The 20865-nt window shown below is 42.1% G+C and overlaps 1 protein-coding gene across 1 annotated transcript in view; it reads right to left on the bottom strand.

The window, feature by feature from the left end:
- The window catches only part of LOC122779883 (protocadherin Fat 3), a 76535-nt gene extending 55706 nt beyond the window's left edge, over nt 1-20829 (bottom strand). Inside the window, exons 1-6 of the mRNA XM_044042540.1 lie at nt 20435-20829; nt 16525-19517; nt 16302-16436; nt 15775-15976; nt 8666-8784; nt 6787-6985 (exon numbers count right to left, since the gene is read on the bottom strand). Of these exons, the coding sequence (XP_043898475.1) occupies nt 6787-6985; nt 8666-8784; nt 15775-15976; nt 16302-16436; nt 16525-19494 (3625 nt within the window). The 5' untranslated portion in view covers nt 19495-19517; nt 20435-20829. The remainder of the gene's footprint in view (nt 1-6786; nt 6986-8665; nt 8785-15774; nt 15977-16301; nt 16437-16524; nt 19518-20434) is intronic.
- Between the last annotated feature and the right edge of the window lie 36 nt (nt 20830-20865).

Below are 20865 nucleotides of genomic sequence, written 5' to 3'. Positions count from 1 at the left end.
CTCCGATCAGTGCGGTATATTACACAATTATTTTCTGTTTTAACTGTTTAACTGTTCTTTCCAGCCCAGTTTTTGCCACCCATCTATTGGAGTTCAGAGCACAATGGTGTGAAACCAAAAGGGCTGGAGGGTAAACACACGACAGCTCGCTTTTAATATGATTCAAGTCATTTCAATAGCCGCCTTTTTGTTTTGATTAATGTCATTTTAATGCCTTGCTTTTATCCTATGATTTTCTTAATGAATTTCTATGCCCTTGTAAAGCACTTTGAGTTGCCCTGTGCATGAATAGTGCTATACAAACAAACTAGCCTTGACTGTGGGCGACAAATGAATGACATTAGAAAAATGCAAAAGCTGGAAAATGTGCATGACAAAAAAAAAAGAGAGGATTCAAGGCTGTTTCTTATTATTAGTATTAGTACTAGTATTTCTTTTTTTTAAGCAGTTTGACATTATTTTCACTGTGTGGCACTGGTATGATGCTAGGCTATTTACGTAGCTTAGCTGTCGCCTCCTGTTGGAAATGCAACCGAGATCAAGGTGCACTATAAAACCAACTAGAATCTTTATTTTTGGCTATGCTAGTATTTTAGCGTTGTATGTGGATGGAGTTGTCTGTGCAGTGTTTGCAGGAAAAAAAACCTGCCTTAAAGCACAAATGTGTAACTTGCTGTGATTACTATTCTGGTTCTGTTACGACCCATAGGAGCTAGCATCTCTTAACGTAGGAGAAATACAACCCCAGTATTTGTTGTGAGAGTTCATGAGGTGAAAGTTAAAGACTTGGCGAGGCAGTAAGTTACAGACAATGACAATAATCGGACTTACCTTGGCTATGGCATTCAATCAAATGAGCGTGTCGCTATTTGATGACATCACACACCCAAGATGGCTGTTATTTGTGCAACCTCTAGGGGGCGCCTATTTTAAAAACATAACTCAGGGTCGTGATCAAATGATTAATAAATAGGGGAGGACAAGCTTGTTTCTTTGTGTTTTTCAGTTGCCGGGGCGACGCAAGTTGCCGGGGCGACGCAAGGTCTAAACGCTATACTGAGCGACGCTGTGTGAACATGTTTCAAGATATAACGCGTAGAATAGAATAGAATTGAACTGAATTGAATTGGCGCCACACGGTGGTGCATATTGGCAGCACTGTGTGTTCTCCAGTAGGTCAATTTGACACTCTAAAGTCATATTTCGCCCGATGTCAGCTGGGATTGGCTCCAGCGGTCCTGCAACCCTCATTCATTCATTCATCATCTCCCACTTTATCCTCCACATGAGGGTCGCTGGCGCCAATCGGAGCTGACAGGTCGCCCGTCCATCACAGGGCCTGCAACCTTCATGTAAAGGATAAAGCAGTAGACAATGAATAAAGTGAATTGAACTGAGACAGTGACAGCTGACCTGCACTGTGCGACAAGACAGAAATGCAACACAATCGGGGCTAATTTTAAAATTCAAATCAATTCTTTAGATTATTGTTGCTTCGTGCACATTGACGTGTACGGCCAATTTGCTTAAACGCTGGTACAACAAAGCCAATGCAATCAAACCAGAAGGTTGCAAAGAGGTCACGCAGACACCACCGCAGCTCACGACATGCGAGTACGCTGTCGGCATTAAAAGAAACACTCCTCCTAACACCCTGTGACATCACTTATCTGTTCTGCTTTCACCCCCATGTGAGGTCGGCTTCACTCACACAGGCAGAGACAAGCAGACAGCGCTGTAAGCAGTCACAGCACATTTAAACACTTTCTGCTTCGCTGCATTTTGGGAATATAGTTGCAGCACCTCAAACCCCCGTCAAACTGACACCTCCAGAGTCAACTTTAAAACATGCGCTGCTTTGAATCTGGTTTGGGGAAACTTTTTCAGACCCCCCACCCCCCGTTCAGGTCATAGTGGAAGGGGCTGGCAGCTGCTTTATGAAAGCAAATCAATGAGCTGGGTTTTTGTTCATCCATCTATCCAATGAACCCGCTGTGGTGCATGGAAGGTTCTTGACTGCGTAAACAATGAGGAATGATTTATATAGAATGCATCTCTCATTCATGCATGTCTCATTACCAAACTAATAGACTGGCACTGCCAGTTTCATTACTCTGACATTTATTGTAATGATTGTATTTGGTAGATATAGTGCAGAATAGTATATCCACGAGACGACCGAAAAGAAATAAAAAAAAGCAAACACAAGTCTCTTGTTATTTATTAAGCCTTGATGAGCTGGTGGAAACCGATGTGGAACGTAGCCTTAGAGGAAAAACACTGCATGAAATATTAAAAAACCAATTGCTCAGTGTTACGGTGACAAGTCAGTTCATCACCGCGTTGACAAGATAGTCATCGGAATGAGCGTGTCCTCGTATAGCATTGTAACGAACAGAATAGCGGAGCTGGATTGTTCACTGACACAGCAGAGGGCTCAGGTGGATACAAACTCTCCCCTGTGGCACAAACACACGCGCACGTTCATCTCAGGACACTGCATTGACTCCCATTTATTGGGACAGTTTAAACCAGCCATTCCCAAACTCAATCCCAGGAGAAAACGAGATTAAAAGAAAATTCAGCGCAGAGTAATAATTAGTCCTCTTAGCTGTATTTCTGAACCTCCTTTTTACACATGGTTGTGGTTATTACAGTCCGTATTCATGCTTTTATGCTTTTATTTCTTTGTTGTTTCCGTTGTTGCTGCTGTTGGTCGTTTTATAAACAAATTGGTTTGGATTGTTTTATTCCTTATCAGTATTTCTGGGAATCTATTGCACATATTTGACAGCAATTTAAAAGTTAATTACGAAACTGAAAATGAATTTATTTATTTATTTAGTGACCTGCGGTAGCATCACAGCCTAAACAAAGTGTTATTTCTAACCTTAACCATAACCAGTTAAAGCCTTATCCTAAACCTTACAGAGCATTTTAAAGTCGTGAGTTCCGGCCATTATGCATGTTTACACGGCAGAAAATATAAAACCATTTAAATTATTGTGTTGTATTTCTCACAGCTGTGTGAATACATGAGGTTCTTATTGCCTCATTTACACTTAAATTAGCTGGGTACGTGTTGGGGAGATGTGTGAACTTAATATAAAATAAAAAATAAAGGGATTTTTGTAATTGCAACAATATTCAGTGGCTGCAACAACACAATGGAGCTCAGTAACAATGTTAGTGTTTACTATTTTGTATGTTTGGTCGTTGGTCTCTAGGTAGATGATAAAGAAATGAGTTTTTTGCGTTCCCACTAAAGCAAATTAAAACCTTCTATTTCGCTGAGTCATTTGACCCGAGAGGAACCCGAGATGAAACTCACGCTGCATCACGGCGTCATCGTCGCCTCCTCTCCAACACACACCGCTGTCGCAGAATACCGTTTGATTACTTGTGCCGCACACTCCCATATTAACAGTAATTATGTTTGTCCTCATCATCTGCAAATCGACTTCATATAATATTGAAACTCACATCCAGTGGATGCAGCAAAGCTGGCACAGAAACTCATATTATGATAATTATTACAACGAAGATCCTGGCAACTCTGGATAACTCAATTCATTTTTTGTGTGTTTGGCACCGACGCAGATTCCAATACCTCAAACTTCCTGTCCTATATTCTGATAAGATAGTTTTTGAACAAGTGAAATATTAATAACACATTTGTACTACCAAGACATAACCACACACTCGCATAAAGAAGAAAGAGTCCAAAACGTGCCTTTGTTAAAATGCTTCACATTTGTACAATCTATGTGATATTTAGAGTTCTTTTAAACACTGAATGTTGATCCAGCTGTATTAATCTGTATTGGACCAACACCAATACAGATTATTGCATTGTCTTGGGTGGCATTATACTCACAAACATAGATTATCTTAATAATACATGAGTTATCCAGGGCATAAAACATCAGAAATAGTGAAAAATGTCCCCAGTAAAAAAAATATGATGTCCTCTAATGTCTTGTTTTGTCCACAACCAACGTTTACTCTGATAAATGAGTAAAAAAAAAACTTAACAAAATATTTGGGGATTCATTTACAAATGAATCACAAATCAATGAATTGTTGCAGCCTTATTACGTAGGTTTATAACTGGGTAAGAATAACTGTGGTAGTATATTATTTTTCTATTATAAAAATCTTGCCCTGGTTCATTTGTGTCTGCTTCCTTACATCATGTCACTTCCACATTTCTATGAAGCCACAAGTGTAATCACTGTGGAATTGAACCTGGAGAACTGGCGTGTTGCATAATATATATACAGGCTGTAGTATTTATTTATTTGTTTATTTATTTATTTATTTATTTATTTATTTAAGTCCTGCTTTGAATCACAATGCAGGTCCCCGGGTGAAATGCGAATATACACGTATTTGCCTTTTGTCGCTCACTGAAACACTTTAACTGGGACAGAGATGGCAAAGAATTCTCAATGCTTCAGGTTTTTTTTTTTTTTGTCTGAATTTTAATATATAATATTTCACCTCGTCAATAATTCTACAGTGGAAGGCAAGCTTGTGTGCGCGGGGAGCTCCCGACACATCAAAAAGTTAAACACATCATGCTTTAATGATGTTTGTATTCTACACAGATGTAGTGATAATTCACTTCATTTGTCACTTACTTTATACAGTTTCCCCCAGAGACTGTAGACACTGTTGAATTTGACATACACCTTGATTTTTATTTTGATTTTGTGAGGTTTGAAATGATGTTTAGAGAAAAGAAATCATTCCCATGCAGTAGATGCATAAAAAAAAAAACAGAAGTGGCTCTAAAATCATAAATAAATGATACAAAAGTAAGTGCACAAATGATCTAAACTGAGATTAAATGTACTTTTTAAAACACAGACGTGTCTGAAATCTGTTTTCTCCTAACTGGCCATCTGGCTGCAGAGAGAAGTAACTTTGTACAGTATGTACGTCTATTGCTCGCTCTACCACTTGATTTACGACATTAGTAAAAGTGTTCCTGAGGAGTTTATGGACTCAATTTCTAGTTTCGGGTCCTCTTGGTTGCCACGCGATGTCAATTTTGCAAATGATGGTCCCATTTAAAGGTAAATAGATTGTGCAGGGGGCACAGACACGGTGTGATTGACACCGTCCAAAAGGTTGAGGTTGAGGTTGAAGAAGGTGGACACACACACACACACACACACACACACCTGCTCTGACAAATATGGCTTCTTCTGGCTCAAATAAAATGGCTGCAGCTCATTAACTAAACTGACGGGTAACTAAACTTGGTCGTAAGGCGTTTACTGCTCCAGATCCATCTTTTCGCCAACCACGGTGCTTATCGTTTGACAGCTGTGGAGGGAGCTCGGCTGGCAAGTGGCGGGAGGCGAGGTTTAATCTGGACAGGGCGTCGGTTCTGTGTTCAGATTAACAAGCTAAAGTGACTCGTATGCAATTTCTTTTTTTCTCCAATTAGATTTAGTTTTTTGTGTCAATTAAGTACGCGACCCTAGATCTGATGTACTCGTACACGTTGTATTGAAATGTAGATACAACACTACAGTCCATATCTGACGACAGCCGAGCTTCACTTGCACTTGTTTTAGAGCGATCGCCGCTGTTGACATCATCCACCTGCATTAAATCTCACACCTAGAGTGGTGACAGCCTCAATTTCCAAACTATTGCTGACACATGCAAAAACCTATGAATGAATGAATGAATGAATGAATGAATGAATGAATGAGTGCCTGCATTCGAGAGAGCAGTCACTCTCGCATTTAAGATAACGTAGCATCGACTGTTGGGTAATTTAAGCGGGAGGTTTCATTAAAGGAGCGGAATGCTCGGAATGCGAAGAATAAAAACCCACCAAAAGAAAATCAAAATCTGGTTTTCGATCATGATTCTCCACTGTGAATCTGACAGTGTCGGAGTGCAGCGCTAAATCAGCGCGCTCGTTAAAAAACTCCTCACAAGTCCTGATCCAAACTTTTCAGTCAAGTCCAATTAGACAAAGAACGAACTATCCACTGACTTGCTCCTAAATTGGAGACACACAGTGTTGCCGTCCATTTAGGTTTCATTCCCAAACAGACAGGTATTTTGTTGCATTGCGCACATTAAATTAAAACTGACTTGAACTTCCAGGCTGTAACTTCTCATGCTGTATCTTTTTCTTTCTTTTTTTTTAACACAGGCTCACAAAAGGTAATATATAACCAGAGGCTGTCAGATCATTGTTTTCACAGGTTCAGGCTCTTTAAGGCTCCATCGTGATCCCATATGCAGTGGAAGGGGCTTATGGTTGTTGGCAGTATGTTATGAATAAAAACCTAATTCCAAATCCCGGCTTATTCCTCTGAATACTTCTCCCGGCTTCAGACGTTTGAGAAAACTTTCTGAGAAAGGCGAGATTTTCCTTTTAACCTTCCGATAGGTCACGGACGCCATTGGTCCCATCTTATAGGAAACATAAGCGGTGAGACGTGACAACTCACGCAAACTGCACTCATTTCACACACTGCTGAGGAACACCGGCGGTAATATTTGGTTGCAATCAAGTTTGCTCGCCTCTGCGGCTCATCAGCGTCATAGATCTTTGATTGTGTGGGCACAAGAGCCTCTTTAATTTGCTGTGTGGGAATTAAAAGCCTTTTTATTGAATGAACGAAGGAAGTAGGAGGTGAATGATGAATTTCTTTGGCAAACAAGCACAAACTGGTGCCGTTTCAAATGATACGTATCGTTAATTATTGTTTTAATTGTGCTAACATTCTTATTTTTTGGGATGTTTGGATGTACCTGTTTTGGGGTTGATGGCGAAGAAATTCTGCGGGTTGCCAGCGGTGATGCGATACGTCAGGCGACTGGGCGTGGCGGTGAGGTCGGGGTCCTGCGCCTGGATACGGATGACGGACACATCCTTTGGAGAGTTCTCCGTTACGACAGGGTGGTAGATGGGATCGGAGGTGAGGGGAGCGTTGTCATTTACGTCCTCCACCTGAGACGGGAGAAGGGAAAAAAAGGGGAGAGGCACAGGGGGCAAGGGTTGAGCAGAAACTGGCAGTGTTTGTTGTTTGAATCGCTTTAACAGTCCTCTGTTTATAAGATGGATCTGAATTGGCAATAGATGTGTTTATAAGCCCTTGTAAATCAGCATGTCTGGCACTGCTGTGTTTATCTACTGATTTAATATCTTAAACAACTGATGAAATACAGCAGCGACTGGGTTTGGGGTTCATGTGCTATCCATCAGAAAATGGAAATTTATTTACCAGGAAATGTCATAGATGTCACTCTTTAAATGCACTGCAAATGAATTTTCCCTTCTTCCGGCATAGATCTAGAATATTTATGGCAAACACGGCGTTGATGGAGTGTGTGCTGGAAGGTACAGAGAGCCAAGACAGTTCAGCTGCTGCATGAGGAGCACCTGGGCCTGATTAATCCCCCTATTTGTGTCCATGATGAAGTGGCTGGGAGTAAAACAGCCGATCAAACCGCTGCACCTGACTATCCCCGAGCCACAAAAAGCTGGCTGTTTTTTCTTTTTTTGTTTATCCACTGCTGAACTTGTCCCCAAAGGCAGGGCAGTGGTGGAGCAGTGATGTGAGTGTTTAGACAGTGGATTAGTTAGTGCTGAATCAAGTCATAAAGCACAGGCAGCGTACTCCATCTGCACTGCGACCAGCGCGACGGAAATAGTTTCATTTAATTACTGACGTGAAAAATATCAACTGAAACGTGTCTGTCTCGTCACCAAAGATAGCCATCTTCCTATCGATCACGACCAATCGATAGGAAAGCGGCCTCAAATTACTTTAATCGAGCGAAATCCAATGTGCCACTCTTGCTTGGCTTCAGTTTTATTTATTTTTATACCATAATAGCGGTGCAGAGGCTCGATGAATGCTAACGATGTTCTATTCTTGTGCGGGGATTTGAAATGTCTACAGATCATGAGTTTGTCTCAACATAATATGTTATAGTTGCGGAAAAATAACCCCTTCTTTTGACAATAAATGAATTCTTTTATTTTAACTTCTAAGATATTAATATTTAATGGTTTCTTTGCTCCTCTAAGACTGAAAAATCTTTGGTTTGACATTTGGTGACGTCGTCATTTTGAGGTTTTGGAAACTGCACATTTGTTTTCTGGACATTTTCTGGACCAAATGGCTTTAACAATTACATTTTAATCAAGGAAATAAGTGCTTTTTTTTAACCTCTTTTGTGTTTTTCTTTCTTGAGCTTTTTGGAAACTTCTGAGTCCACATCCAGTGTTTGTTCAGCCTGACACGTGCATGTAAACAGGCAGCAGAGTATCCACTTGCGGTTGGTTGGAGGTGGAACTGTTACTGAACGGAAGGGAGACTCCGTTTTCTAATTGTCCAGACTAAAAGTGCAACCCTGCAGCTTTCAAAACAAACAGTGGTCCTCGGAGAATCTACTCTGCAAAACAGAGCACATTCTAGCTGGTTTCTTTCAAGCTACTGCGAGTGTGTCCTTTGCTGTAACTTAGAGTTACCATCAGTGGAGTGTGCAGTTAGATTTTGGGGACTTTTTGTGAATGAATTCCACGTCACTGCAAACTGCAAACTCCTCTCTATTGTGTGTGAAAATCGAAAACTGTCTGGCGATGTACGTATATTACAATGTGACTCTTGCGAGCAGAAAGTACCTGGATGAAGACGTCTATCGAGGCTGAGAGCGGCGTCACCCCTTTGTCTGTGGCATAGACCGTAAGCCAATAAGAGTCTTTGATCTCACAGTCCAGGATGCCAGCAGTGTAAATCACACCTGTGGAAGCGGAGAGAAAGATTAATGGAGCTGTGACTTGAGAATAGCTATATATTCGGTGTGTATCCTGGTGTCATCGCCGGGATGCAACCTCAGCAGATGTCATGGGAAAATAAGTTTTTGAAAAAAACTTTGTGCCCTGGTTCCAGTGACATTCACAGGCATTTGTGGCCGAGCTGTGGTCACCTTCAGTGTTTCGGCTCCTCTGCAGCTAATCACAGCTGACCAAACTGCTACTCACTCGATGCCGAACGCATCCTCAACTGCCCTCCACACCCAGACTGGTGCGCGCGCCGTGGCTTTAAGGAAGATAAGTAGCCGACAGCTTTGGTGACCCCTCGAGGGGCGGAGAGAGCGCTCAGAATGGATGGCACATGGTTGTCACTTTACTTTAAAATCAGTCAAGCGGGACTGTCCGAGTAACTACACTGAAGTGAGACGCGGCCTCATGCGTCACTTCAGATTCCAAGTATTGGGATCCACTTAGTGTGACATGTCTATTTATTGTCCAGAGCACTGAAGCACAACGCAGCAAGGTCAGGAGAGAAAATGTAATTCCACCGAAAAACACATTAGTGTACAGTATAAATTGTATCATGACTATCAACATTTCAATTGTAATTGTGGAACTCGAAGTCAGAGCTGCAGTGCTCATCGTTATTGTTCTGCCTCTGTGTTGTGGACAGAAACGACGCAAGATGATTTTATTTGCGGCGTCCTTCATCTGGAAACGGGCTGGGTCAAGCAAGACTATCAGACCTGACTGAGGGAGCATCTGTGTGTATGCAGCAGCTGTTTTATCTTGTAAAACTGGCGAACAACCAGGTTTTAGTCATACGAAAATACCTGTTTGCAGTGTTATTTTATGATAGACTTAATCAGGATTGTGTGCACTCATATGACAGTAGTTTAAATATGAGAATATTAGTTTATATTTAAAGGTCATACACCAAAATCATCTCTAATAAGGTTTTCCACACTTGTTTTTATTGATTTTTTTAGTGGCATTTAGTCTGTCAAATCTATTTATAAAATGTGCTCATTTAAGCACTGATTGATTTATGATTACTTAAATCCAGGGTTAATCAATTTAGTAGCTTAGTTCCATATTTTGTTAATTAATGAAACCCCGGGATCCTCCAGACACTTCACCTGAGGAAACTCTCATATGTGATGTGTCCCGTAGCCGAGTGGGTGTGATTTTTATAGTCTAAACCTTAATCAAGTTTTAAGTTGCCTCCATAAAACACCGTCGCTATTACATACATAAAAACAACTCAAGTCCGATATGAGACGAACAGACCGAGCTGATAGAAGCAGACAGTTGATGCATTTCAGCTCAGTGCACATCATCATCATCATCATCATCATCAGACCTCCAGTCTTCTGTTGCGTCCCGGCAGATTTACGATCCAGTTCGTCCCAAAAACGCACAACTGTCTGACTTCGCCTGCAGCCGAAGAGGTTCAGTATAAGAAATGAGACATGCAGTACAGCGTGTGTGGGAGTCGACACTTCCAGAGTGTGTGTGTGTGTGTGTGTGTGTGTGTGTTATAGACATGGATCATACTGAACATACTTACTGTACATAGGGCTCTTCTAAGGTTTAAACATCTGAAAAAGCTGGCAGTGACAGGCTGCACTTTGCCGATTATGTTCTTCATAAAATGTTGAAAAATGTTGATCAGTGTTCACTAAACCTGGAAGTATAGTATTGAGGTTCTTGTTTATCTTGTTTTGTCCACAAACAAAAATGAATGAGTTTTACCGGAAAATATTCACACGTAAGAAGCTGAAAAATCAGAAAGCTTGTTTTGATTATTGACAAAAACACTCAAACTAAAGATTAATCGACTGTCAAAATAGTTGTTATTTAGTCATTCATTCAAGTTATTGTCTGGGGTAGAACAGTGGCCTGAGGGCCAAACCCGCGGCCTGAGGGCCATTTGAGGCCCCTTATCAATTTCACCACTTATATAATATAAGTCATAATGTGTGTTTTTCATCAAGAGTCCGGTGTGTAAGAAATAATTAAAGCTTTAAAACGTTGACAATTGTCAGGAAACTATAGTACAGTGGCCACTACACTGTGTGATGATTAAACATGAAACACAAGCGCCGGCTGGTTTGTCAGTTCGAGTTGAGTTGCTGTAGAAACACGTAGAAATGACATTTGTCTAAGGCTACAAAAACCAAACAATTTTCATTTACACTGAGCTATTTATTTGACGCCAAAGAGGATTTAAAGTGTTTTCGAGACAAATTACAGACACTAACTTTTTTCTTTCATGTGCATTTGTGCTCAAGCTTCTAGTGGAATTTGTATGAGTAATAATTTGGCGTCGGCTCGTCTTATTGTTGCAGATGCAGATCTCTTAAATGTCAACATTGTTTCCATGGTAAAAAAAATAAAAATAAGCGAGAGCGTCGAACAAGACAGATGCAACACATTTCACATGGATGAAGGCGTTTGTCCGGAACTCTTGAGTGGCAGAGAGGTCAAGACTCTTCAGCCCACACTCAACAAGCCCGGGGTAAACATACTCACTGCCGCTCTTACTTTATTTCACGCATAACTGTCAAAATCCTCTTGAGTTCAGTAATGTTCTCTGAATAGAATTTAAAAGGACAAAGATTGATATTTTCAAATAGTAATTTGTTTGGCCCCAACGAAGGTCTTAATTAGTCAAAAAAAAAAAAGAGAGATGTGTTTGACATGTTTTTACTGTTGGAACGCGTCAATAACCGTGAATTATTAAAAGCTTTATAATCACACTCTTGAGCGCTTCAGATTTGTCTGCTTGTCTTGTGGAGAAAAGAACTCGACTCGCTGTCACACATTTAAAAGTCTCCCGTGACATGTCGGGGCCTCTCGCGATCATTCAAGTTTACAAACCAGTGATGGGAGGTGTGGGACGTCTGTGTGGGGACCTTTTTGTAGCAACTTCCTCAGCTGCATGACAAAGGTGTTGCCTTCTCACCAGAAAGCATCCATCTGTATATGTCAGATTATGATTAAGCGGCTGCCGAGGGCAGGCGTGGTGCATAAATGAGCATTTGCTGAAACACATCCTTGCTCTGTCGTCCTTGACCATGTCCTTTTCGAAACCACATCTCATCTGTGTCAGAAAGCTTGACAGTAGACGAGTAGACGGGGGGAGGGAGACCAGAGCTGGCTGTTACAAAAGCTCTTTGAACTTTAAGACCGACATGCACCATTCAGCGAATTCCGTATAAATTGGACTTGACAGCATCCATTCGCACCATAAATAACACACTTCGTCGGGTGAATCAAGACGAAATCGGAGTGGCCGCGGCATATTTTCTAATCTCGAAGTTCTCAGCACACTCCGGTTTACGTCCATCTGTCATGTCTGTTCAACTTTTCCATTCTGCAGAGAAGGTGATAGGGTCCCACAACCTAATTAATTCCACGTCAAATAATCAATCCCAAGATTGATTGGAAAACATTGTGTGTGTGTGTGAGTGTGTGTGTGTGTGTGTGTGTGTTGCTTGGCATCTTAGCAGACTGCTATTTTGTTATTTATTTATTTATTTATTTATGATTTTTACCAACTCAACTAGAATTGATTACTTTTTAAAAGTGTGTTTGCCTGTAAGTTAAGGAATGCTTTGTCCTGGCTGTGACAAATCCTGGAGCCTGCAGACCCGCTAATAGAGGAGCAGGGGCTTGTGACAGCTGCTCAATGAGAAATTGCAGGGCTTGCTTTCCCCCGAACCAATGACGAGAATACCAATTTCTGTTCAAAGAGCAGGAATGCTGAGGGTTTGAGCCACAGAAGATCCGAGCTCTTTTCTGAGAGATGGTCCCTGTACCTTCCACCCACATAGGACTGAGTCACCTTTGAAATCTAAATATCAAGAGTGGGGGAAAAAGGGGGCATTCATAAATGATAGATACGACAGATAATGGAGGTGTAATACATGGAGACTCATTTACGAACTACAAGGGAAGCGGAGACATAACGTATGCAGGCTGAACCGAAGGAAAAAAAGGGTTTCTCACAGTTTTTTCTAATTCTCACTTTCACTCCATCTGTCCCACTTTCTCCTTCACACACTTAGTTTTGGCACCGAGAGCCACAGATTGACAAGCAGTCGGAACAAAGCCACTCAACGTGGTCGGAGAATGAAGCAGGGCAACACTGTCTACGCTTGACAACACCAATGAAACGAAGCGCTTGTCATGTGCTAAACAGTATCTTCTCCACTAATACCAAAGGGGCACCGGTCAGAGACTTTGCGCTTGTTTACATAACAACAAGTAAAACTTTGAAGCAAAAACTATGATGGGGAAAAAAATTGGAAAATGTCAGAGGAAGAAGCGAGTGTTTGCCTTTTGACACTTTTTTTATCTTCTCCAGACTCCACTGCATCCTCCTCCTTCCTCTCTCTGCTTCATTTCCACTCCCCCTCTCTCTCTCTTCCCTTTCTGCTCTAACAAGCACTCTGATTTCCCCTGGAAAATCTGCACTCACTAAACTTCCTCACTGGCTGTGAGGCTCCTCGCTCAGGCTGTGATACAAAAGCAACAAGAGCTATTACTGAATAGTGTAACGGGACCTGTCCATAGCCACTTAGTTATACATATGGGAAAAAGCCATTCTCTCTGTCCATCCATCTGTTTCTCTCGCTCGCTTTGTATCTCAACTACAGTCAATACTAATTAACCTAGTTAAAGGTCAATACAGGCCTCCAGTGCATGTCATGTACAGGAGGGACCAGCCTGATGAGAGGTGTAAGAGCAGCCAGAAGAGGAGCGCAATCATTTCCTGTCTAAAATTCAACCCTTAAGAGGCTGCTGTTAAACAATGCTGCTCGTTTTTTCCCGGTAACTAAACAGTTAATTATAATTATGCAATTACACTAATTACACAACAAAATGTTTAGTTCCATAATCATTTTCCCCATGTTGAAATTTGACTTACAATGCTTTTTTTATGCATATTTAAGTGACTCATTACAAGACGAATCACTCTCTGGTTTCGTGAAACATAAATAATGCATCAATAATGATAATTGTCAGTGCTGGTAATGATAATCATTGCCACATATTTCGTCTCTGTGCCCTGCCTCTATTGTGCTGATTGCAATTATTCTGCAGGACTGCTGCAGCTCAGGAGGCAGACTGGATCATTCAAATTGTCCAAAATTGCCCCTGATGGCTGTGCCGACAGTGTGTGAATAGGATGTATGACAGAAGAAAGCGTGTGTGTGTGTGTGTGTGTGTGTGTGTGTGTGTGTGTGTGTGTGTGTGAATGGGTGAATGTGACTCGATTGTAAAGCATTTTCAGTGGTCAAGAATTCAAGGTTTTACTCCAACTTGATTTTGGATTCTTGCAGCTAAACGGATTTGTTAAAACTGTAGCGAGTCACATTTCAATATGGACAAAAGTCAGCTTAGACTCAAAGCATTTCTAAATGCATTCACACAACGATGATTAAGCCTTTATCAGCTCCACACGGCTCTCTGTGTTTCTCAGTATATTGGTGTTTGGATCTCGACAGACAGACGGAGGCCACGGCAACATTGCGCTAATAAAGTGAGATGTGAATCCTCAAGCTCAAAATACAGTATTTCAGCAGTTTGATATAGCATAAACACCTCTTAACCCCTCCTGCAGTCAGGTCTGATAGTATTGCTTCACCGCATTACATTACATGTTTCTCTTTACGAAGAACAAACAGAGGCAGAATAATCAGCATGAATGATCACCAAAAGTTACACACTGCAGCTTTAAATAACAATGATGAAGTCAGAGTGATGAAACTGAAACTGCATGACGAGAACTGGGTGGGAAATGTGTTATTCCACACTTATTACTTACTAACTAACTAACTTAAAATAACAAATTTACTTCTGGCTGCTTGTCTCTATTGAAATGTATTCAGACAATGAGATCCTACAGGTTTACAACAGAGACCGACACTGTGAGCCTTTAAAATTCACACACTTTACCCAAACAGTACTGCAAAATGACCTCAATAATAACATCACCATGAAATAACCTACAGTATCATACACGGATGAATTTGATGAATTTTGGAGCTTTAAGGTTCACCTTTTCAGCACCACGGAGAGAGACACACTAAGCTGAGCACGAAGCACATTAAGCTGAGTAGCTTTAGCACCGATACTGCAACAAGCCTCTGGAGGACAAAAAAGCAGAGGTTCTCAGTCACACTGTCTTCTGTTCCCATGGAAATTTTAGTCTTGCTGTCTTGATATTTGCAGAGCTGTCAACAGGAAGCCAATATCTCTGTTCTCACACGAGCCCCTTTTTATAATATAGCAAATGCCAAGAACTTGTTGAGGTGGCCATACTATTATATAGCATGATGTATGAAGAGATTGGCCTTTCATTTTGCACATGAGCCAACGTGCACATGAATTTAAATGTACTGTCCTACTTTCATATTGGCTATTTGATTAACTTCAATCCCCCGTTGAATGAGTAATCGCTTGTTGATAGGATCAGCCTGTTTTTAGCCGTAGCTTGACGCTGTCGGACAGTTCTGGGACCAGACTTTCCTAAATTAGTGAGCGTGATATCGCTGCACTTGATGAGGACAATACTGCTGCGAACGAAAGCCTTGATCAATGTTATCCACACAGCACAAGAACAGTTGTGTGGAGCAACCCGGGGCCCAGCCAGTGTGGCTGTCATGCTGCCCTCATTACTGTAATTATCACAGCTCCCATGTGAGGCATCATCAACACGCAGACTTTGACTACACTTCAACGCTCGGTGTCTCTATCAGTACACACATGCACATTCATCCGCACTTGCAACGTGACGCGAACACACATGGAGAAAAATGTACGCACAACTGAATGTCATTGCTATTTTACATGATATGCAATGATTAGCAATCGGGTTATTGATGTTGATATTCCAAGAAGGGCATTAAACATTATTGGATTTTCACTTTACATAAATAGGCTTGAAAATCGATCTTGTGTCACACCTGTGTCTTCGTCAATGGTGAAAGTGCCGAGTCCGCTGCCTCCTCTGACAGAGTACCTCAATGCACCGTCGCGACCCTTGTCGTCGTCCTTTGCGCTGACTGTAAGGACACTTGTGCCCACGCGAGAGTTCTCCTTCACCGAGCTTCTCACAGCAAAGTCGGGGAAATAAGGTGCATACAGATTCTCATTGACATCCAGCACCTGAAGAAATGGACAGGCTTACTTTACTTTTGATTGTGTAATGATGATATAAGTCACAATCACATGGCATGAATTAATGCAACACCGGATTAACATTGAATAATCTTAATGTTATATACCTTGCCTACTTTGTTTGAATGAACTTAATAATTTGAGTATTACCAATTCATGTAAATTAAGTATGTCAACCACTTTCTTTTTTCAGCTTAAAAAGCAAATAAAGTATTAATGTATATGATCTGAATTGAAAATAACAACAAGCTGATGCCTTATTAATGAAATAGTTTCTGCGTGTCTGTGTGCATGTACAGTATGTGCTACCCACCTCCACCTCCACGAAAGTCTGACTTCTGAGGCTGGGTAATCCCCTGTCCTCGGCAAGCAATGTCAGGTTGTAAAACTGTTGTTTCTCAAAGTCCAGTTCCTTTGTGATTCTCAAGAAGCCGCTCACAGCGCTGATCTGCACACGGCGTCACAAGCAAAATCATAAACCGCCAGTTAATGATAAATGCAGGAGTTACGAGAACATAAATGGTGATATCACCCACCTCAAAAGTGCCATTGAAGTCATTAATCAAGGAGTATCGGATCTGTCCACCAGGGCCGACGTCTGGGTCCTGAGCCTGTACCCAGGTGATCACAGTCCGCAATGGGAGGTCCTCTAGTACCCGTGTACTGTAACTGCTAGGAATGAAAGCTGGGGCACAATCATTGACATCATTCACAATTATATTTAGAGTTGTCACCGATGACCTTCGAGTGCCTCTCTCTGCCTTGTCTCTCACTTCAACCTTCAGTGTGAACATTGGGATTGTTTCTCTGTCCAAGTGGCTCGCAACAAACACACTTCCTGATTCACTATCAATACCAAACTGAGGGACCGGGGTCAACATTGTATAGGACAGCTGTCCGTTCTGACCCGTGTCACTGTCGAATGCGGTGATTGTGATTACTTCCACGCCAATGGCTGCGTTTTCTAAAACAAGAGCTGAGTAGCTGTCCTCATAAAACTGGGGGTCATTGTCATTGGCATCCTCAATAATTACAGTGAGCAGTCTCCAAGTGGACATCTGAGGTATGCCCTGGTCATAAATGGTGATATTTAGGAAGTAACGATCCAACTGCTCACGGTCAAGTGGCCGCAGTACAGTGATCAACCCAGTCTCCATGTTGATGTTGAAGTAGTTTGCTTTGTTGCCATCAGATATGGAGAAGAGAAGGCGGCCATTGAAGCCTGTGTCACCATCTCGTGCTCGCACCTGGAATACACTGGCACCAACAGCGAGGTCCTCTCTCACGAGAATGCTAGTAGGCAAAGCCTCGAACTGTGGAGCTTGTTTGTTCACAGAGAACATATCTGTATTTCTCTCATCTGGTCTTGGTTTAGCCATGGCAGACACTTTTGAGAGCATTTTCTCAGCCAGCAGCTGAGCGACCCTGGTCTCCTTGCAGTTGAACCCTCTGGGCGGCATCCTGCCCCTCACCACCGATACGTTCACAAACGTCGGCTCAGAGAACAGTTCTCCGTCTGTCGCGGTCAATTTCAGGTTGAATATCCCATTCTTTGAATTTTCCACTGCCAGGGATCGTTTCAGCGACAAAGCTCCTGAATCTGGATTCATGTGAAAATAATCTAACTCGTTGCCAGACAGTATTTTGTACTGCACGATTCCGAGCTCGTCCATGTCTACGGCTGACAATGTGACAATAGTCTGACTGATGGGGAAATCACGGCTTATCATGCCCCTGCATGAGACACTCTCAAAAAGAGGCTGATTGTCATTGATATTTATCAGACGAAGAGTAACATTAACCTCGCTCTCTCTTCTATAGGGTGAACCCCAATCAGATGCCCGCACTGCAAAAGTATAAATATCCTCTGATGACTCATAGTCCAGGTCTCTTGTGATTCTCAACTCACCTGAGCCTTGGTCTATGATAAATGGTAGCGACTGCTCTCCACTGATTGTATGTGTTACATACCCGTTCTCCCCTTTATCATAATCCACAGCAGACACCACAAGAATAACAGTGCCTACAGGTAAACTCTCGTTGATTGCAATATCGTAGAATGGCTTGTCAAAAACTGGAGAGTTGTCATTTGCATCCTCTATGGTGATTTGGACCCTGGCTCGCTGCTGGTTGATAGTATCAACCACCTCCAGCTCTATAAAATCCAGTGATATTCCTGTCAGATGTCTGGTGGTCATAATAACTCCAGTCAAAGGGTTTATATCAAAGTACACTGGGTTTGAGATGTTGCTGAAGCTGTAATTGACACTCAAAGAAGCTGGGGAGACTTTCACCACCTCTACAAAAGTGCCTGGGGGAGCTATTTCACTCAGCTTGACTGCATAAACATCTTTCTCAAAATTTGCCAGCACTAGGTCTGGCTTTTTAACCAGCAACTGAACAACTTGGGTGTTGGAAAGCTTGGCAGGTACACCCCGGTCTTTGGCCTGGAGGGTTAGGTTACAGCCATAGGGGAACGTATCCCAGTCGACAAACTCTGCTGTTTTAACCCTGTACTCATTCCCAACAGGCGATCGATCAACCACAAACTGTTCCAAGGGGTCTCCCTCGATAATGGACACCCACTCAATATCCCCAGAAACCCCTTCGTCTTTATCCTCCACAGTCACTACGACATAGATTGGGTCCTTGTCGGTCCCCGATGGAATGACTGCGACTGCACTGAGAACAGGAGCAAATACGTTAACTCGTTGCACACTCAGAACCAGCCTTGCGGTGCTGCTGATACCAGCATCTCCATAGAGTTTCATCCCTCTGTCAACCACCTGCACCTCCAGCTCAAATCGGTCTTGTTTGTCCATTCTGGGCTGACCCGTCAGGGTGATGACCCCGCTGGTCGGATGAACTGAAAAGAGTTCAACTTTGTTCTTCAAGAAGTAGTAGAACTCTCCATTGGAGCCTGCATCGGCATCCGTGGCTGTGACACGTCCAATGCTGGCACCCAGAGGCGCACTCTCGGGGACAACAAATGAATAAGAGGTTGGGGAGAAAAGCGGTCGGAGATCATTGGTATCCAACACGTTGATATAAACTGTTGCTAAGGCCTCTAGACCTCCGTGGGCAGAGGCTTTCACTGTCAGCGTGTAATTGTCCTGTACTTCCCGATTCAATGTGGCACCGCTGCCTCCGTTAGTGCAAATACGGAGGAAACAAAAATCTCCTATTACGAACTCCTCAGTCTGGAAGATTCCCTCATTGTCTCCAGACACAATGGAATATTTTATGTCTAAAGTTCGAGGTGGAGCAAGAATGATGCCCATTTTCACCTCGCTTCTGGCGTAGGTTCTTGTTGCAGAGTTCTCAAAGATGGAGGCAATATAGGTGGGCTGGGTGAAGAGCAGCAGGCCTTGTCCTGCCCGTAGTTCTGGTAGGAATTGAGCACAGGTTGTAGAAAAAAAGAGCAGGAGGAATAAAAAGCACATGAAGTGGTAAAGAGGGGAGAAGCAGGGTAGAGGAAGCATGTTTCCCCAACGGTTAACCTTCATCACTGCTCCATCACACAGTCAGCCTATATTTGGGGAGAATAACAAAGAAAAACAGATCTGGGTTCAGTTGGTAGGTTGTTGGAAACATGTACTATTCTGCCCTCTAAAGATTTGACAGAGGAATATGAAAAACAAAAGTTGCAAAGACATTTCAGGGACACTTCTCATCGCTGCAGGGATATGATAGCATATCCAATGTAGGGCTTATACTATTTGCATTCAGACTCTGAATACTGCACCCGAAAGCATCAGAAGCAAAGACCGACATCTCTTTCAACAGAGTACATCCAAAGCACAGTGCACTTACACAGCCTCAGTGAAATCTATCACCACCACATGAAACAGCAGCAATGAAGCACACTCACTGTTACTGGACAGGGATTTATTATTCTTGAGCCAGTAACTACTCGAGTTGTGACATTTTTACAAGAAAAATACAAAAAGAAATGTGTGCACTGACAAATATACTTTAAAAAATAAGTAAATGCTATTTCACTATTATACTTTTTTCTATATAAATCAGTTGCACAACTGGGGGTGGAGCACAGCTGAAAAGTTAATATCACAAAAAACACACAAATTGAAATGTTTTTTTTTAAAATATTATGATAAATACATTTCTATAAATGTGGGCTATAATTAATGCATGTGCATCAGCTTAGTCTACCCATGTCTTGGCTTTATAATATATCTGATGATAAATTCAATATATAAAAAATAAATAATGCAACCTTTAAAATATGCATATATGGTCTGTACTGTAGCAAAGACAGCATCACAGAGAGTCTGTCTGTCTCTGGAGACTCTGAGATGCATTTATTGTCCGATGCACAACCTTCTTGCAAAACCCACGAGTTTACGAAGCTACAGTCCTAAAATGAAGTCGGCGGAGTATTGAATATGCTACACACTTTCTCTCACAAATCACAGCGTGTCCTACCTTTAGACGAAATTAGTGAAAGTAAGTCCTTTCCCATCCTGTGTCTGGTTGAAAATTTAAGAAAAAAGGCAAAGTGGTGGCGCAGAAATCACTGGCGGTGTGCAAAAAGGTAAAATTAACGTGCACAAATCCCGACAGGCTGCAGCCATCCTCGTAAAACTAAATAGCTATTGCCCCAGTTCCGTGTACCTGGCCACTGTAACCCTGAGTACAGTGGGGTAACCCGGCTCCATCTGCAACACTCAACAACGAAAAACTGTCTTTTACACTCTCACGTGTTTGACTGCTGCAAATATCAAAGTCCGAGATACATGTGCTATGAAGAACATGTCGCTTTAAACGCAAGTTTATGAGCGGTCAGCATCAGTTGTCGCCTCTGTGTGGGACCACTGTGCGCTCGGGATGGAGGAGGGAGGCAAAGTGAGGCGAGG

This window comes from Solea senegalensis, linkage group LG13 (genome assembly GCF_019176455.1).
Source record: "Solea senegalensis isolate Sse05_10M linkage group LG13, IFAPA_SoseM_1, whole genome shotgun sequence".
NCBI classification, from domain to species: Eukaryota; Metazoa; Chordata; class Actinopteri; order Pleuronectiformes; family Soleidae; genus Solea; species Solea senegalensis.
The sequence above is the reverse complement of the archived record's forward strand: the minus strand, read 5'-3'. Positions and strand labels throughout refer to the sequence as shown.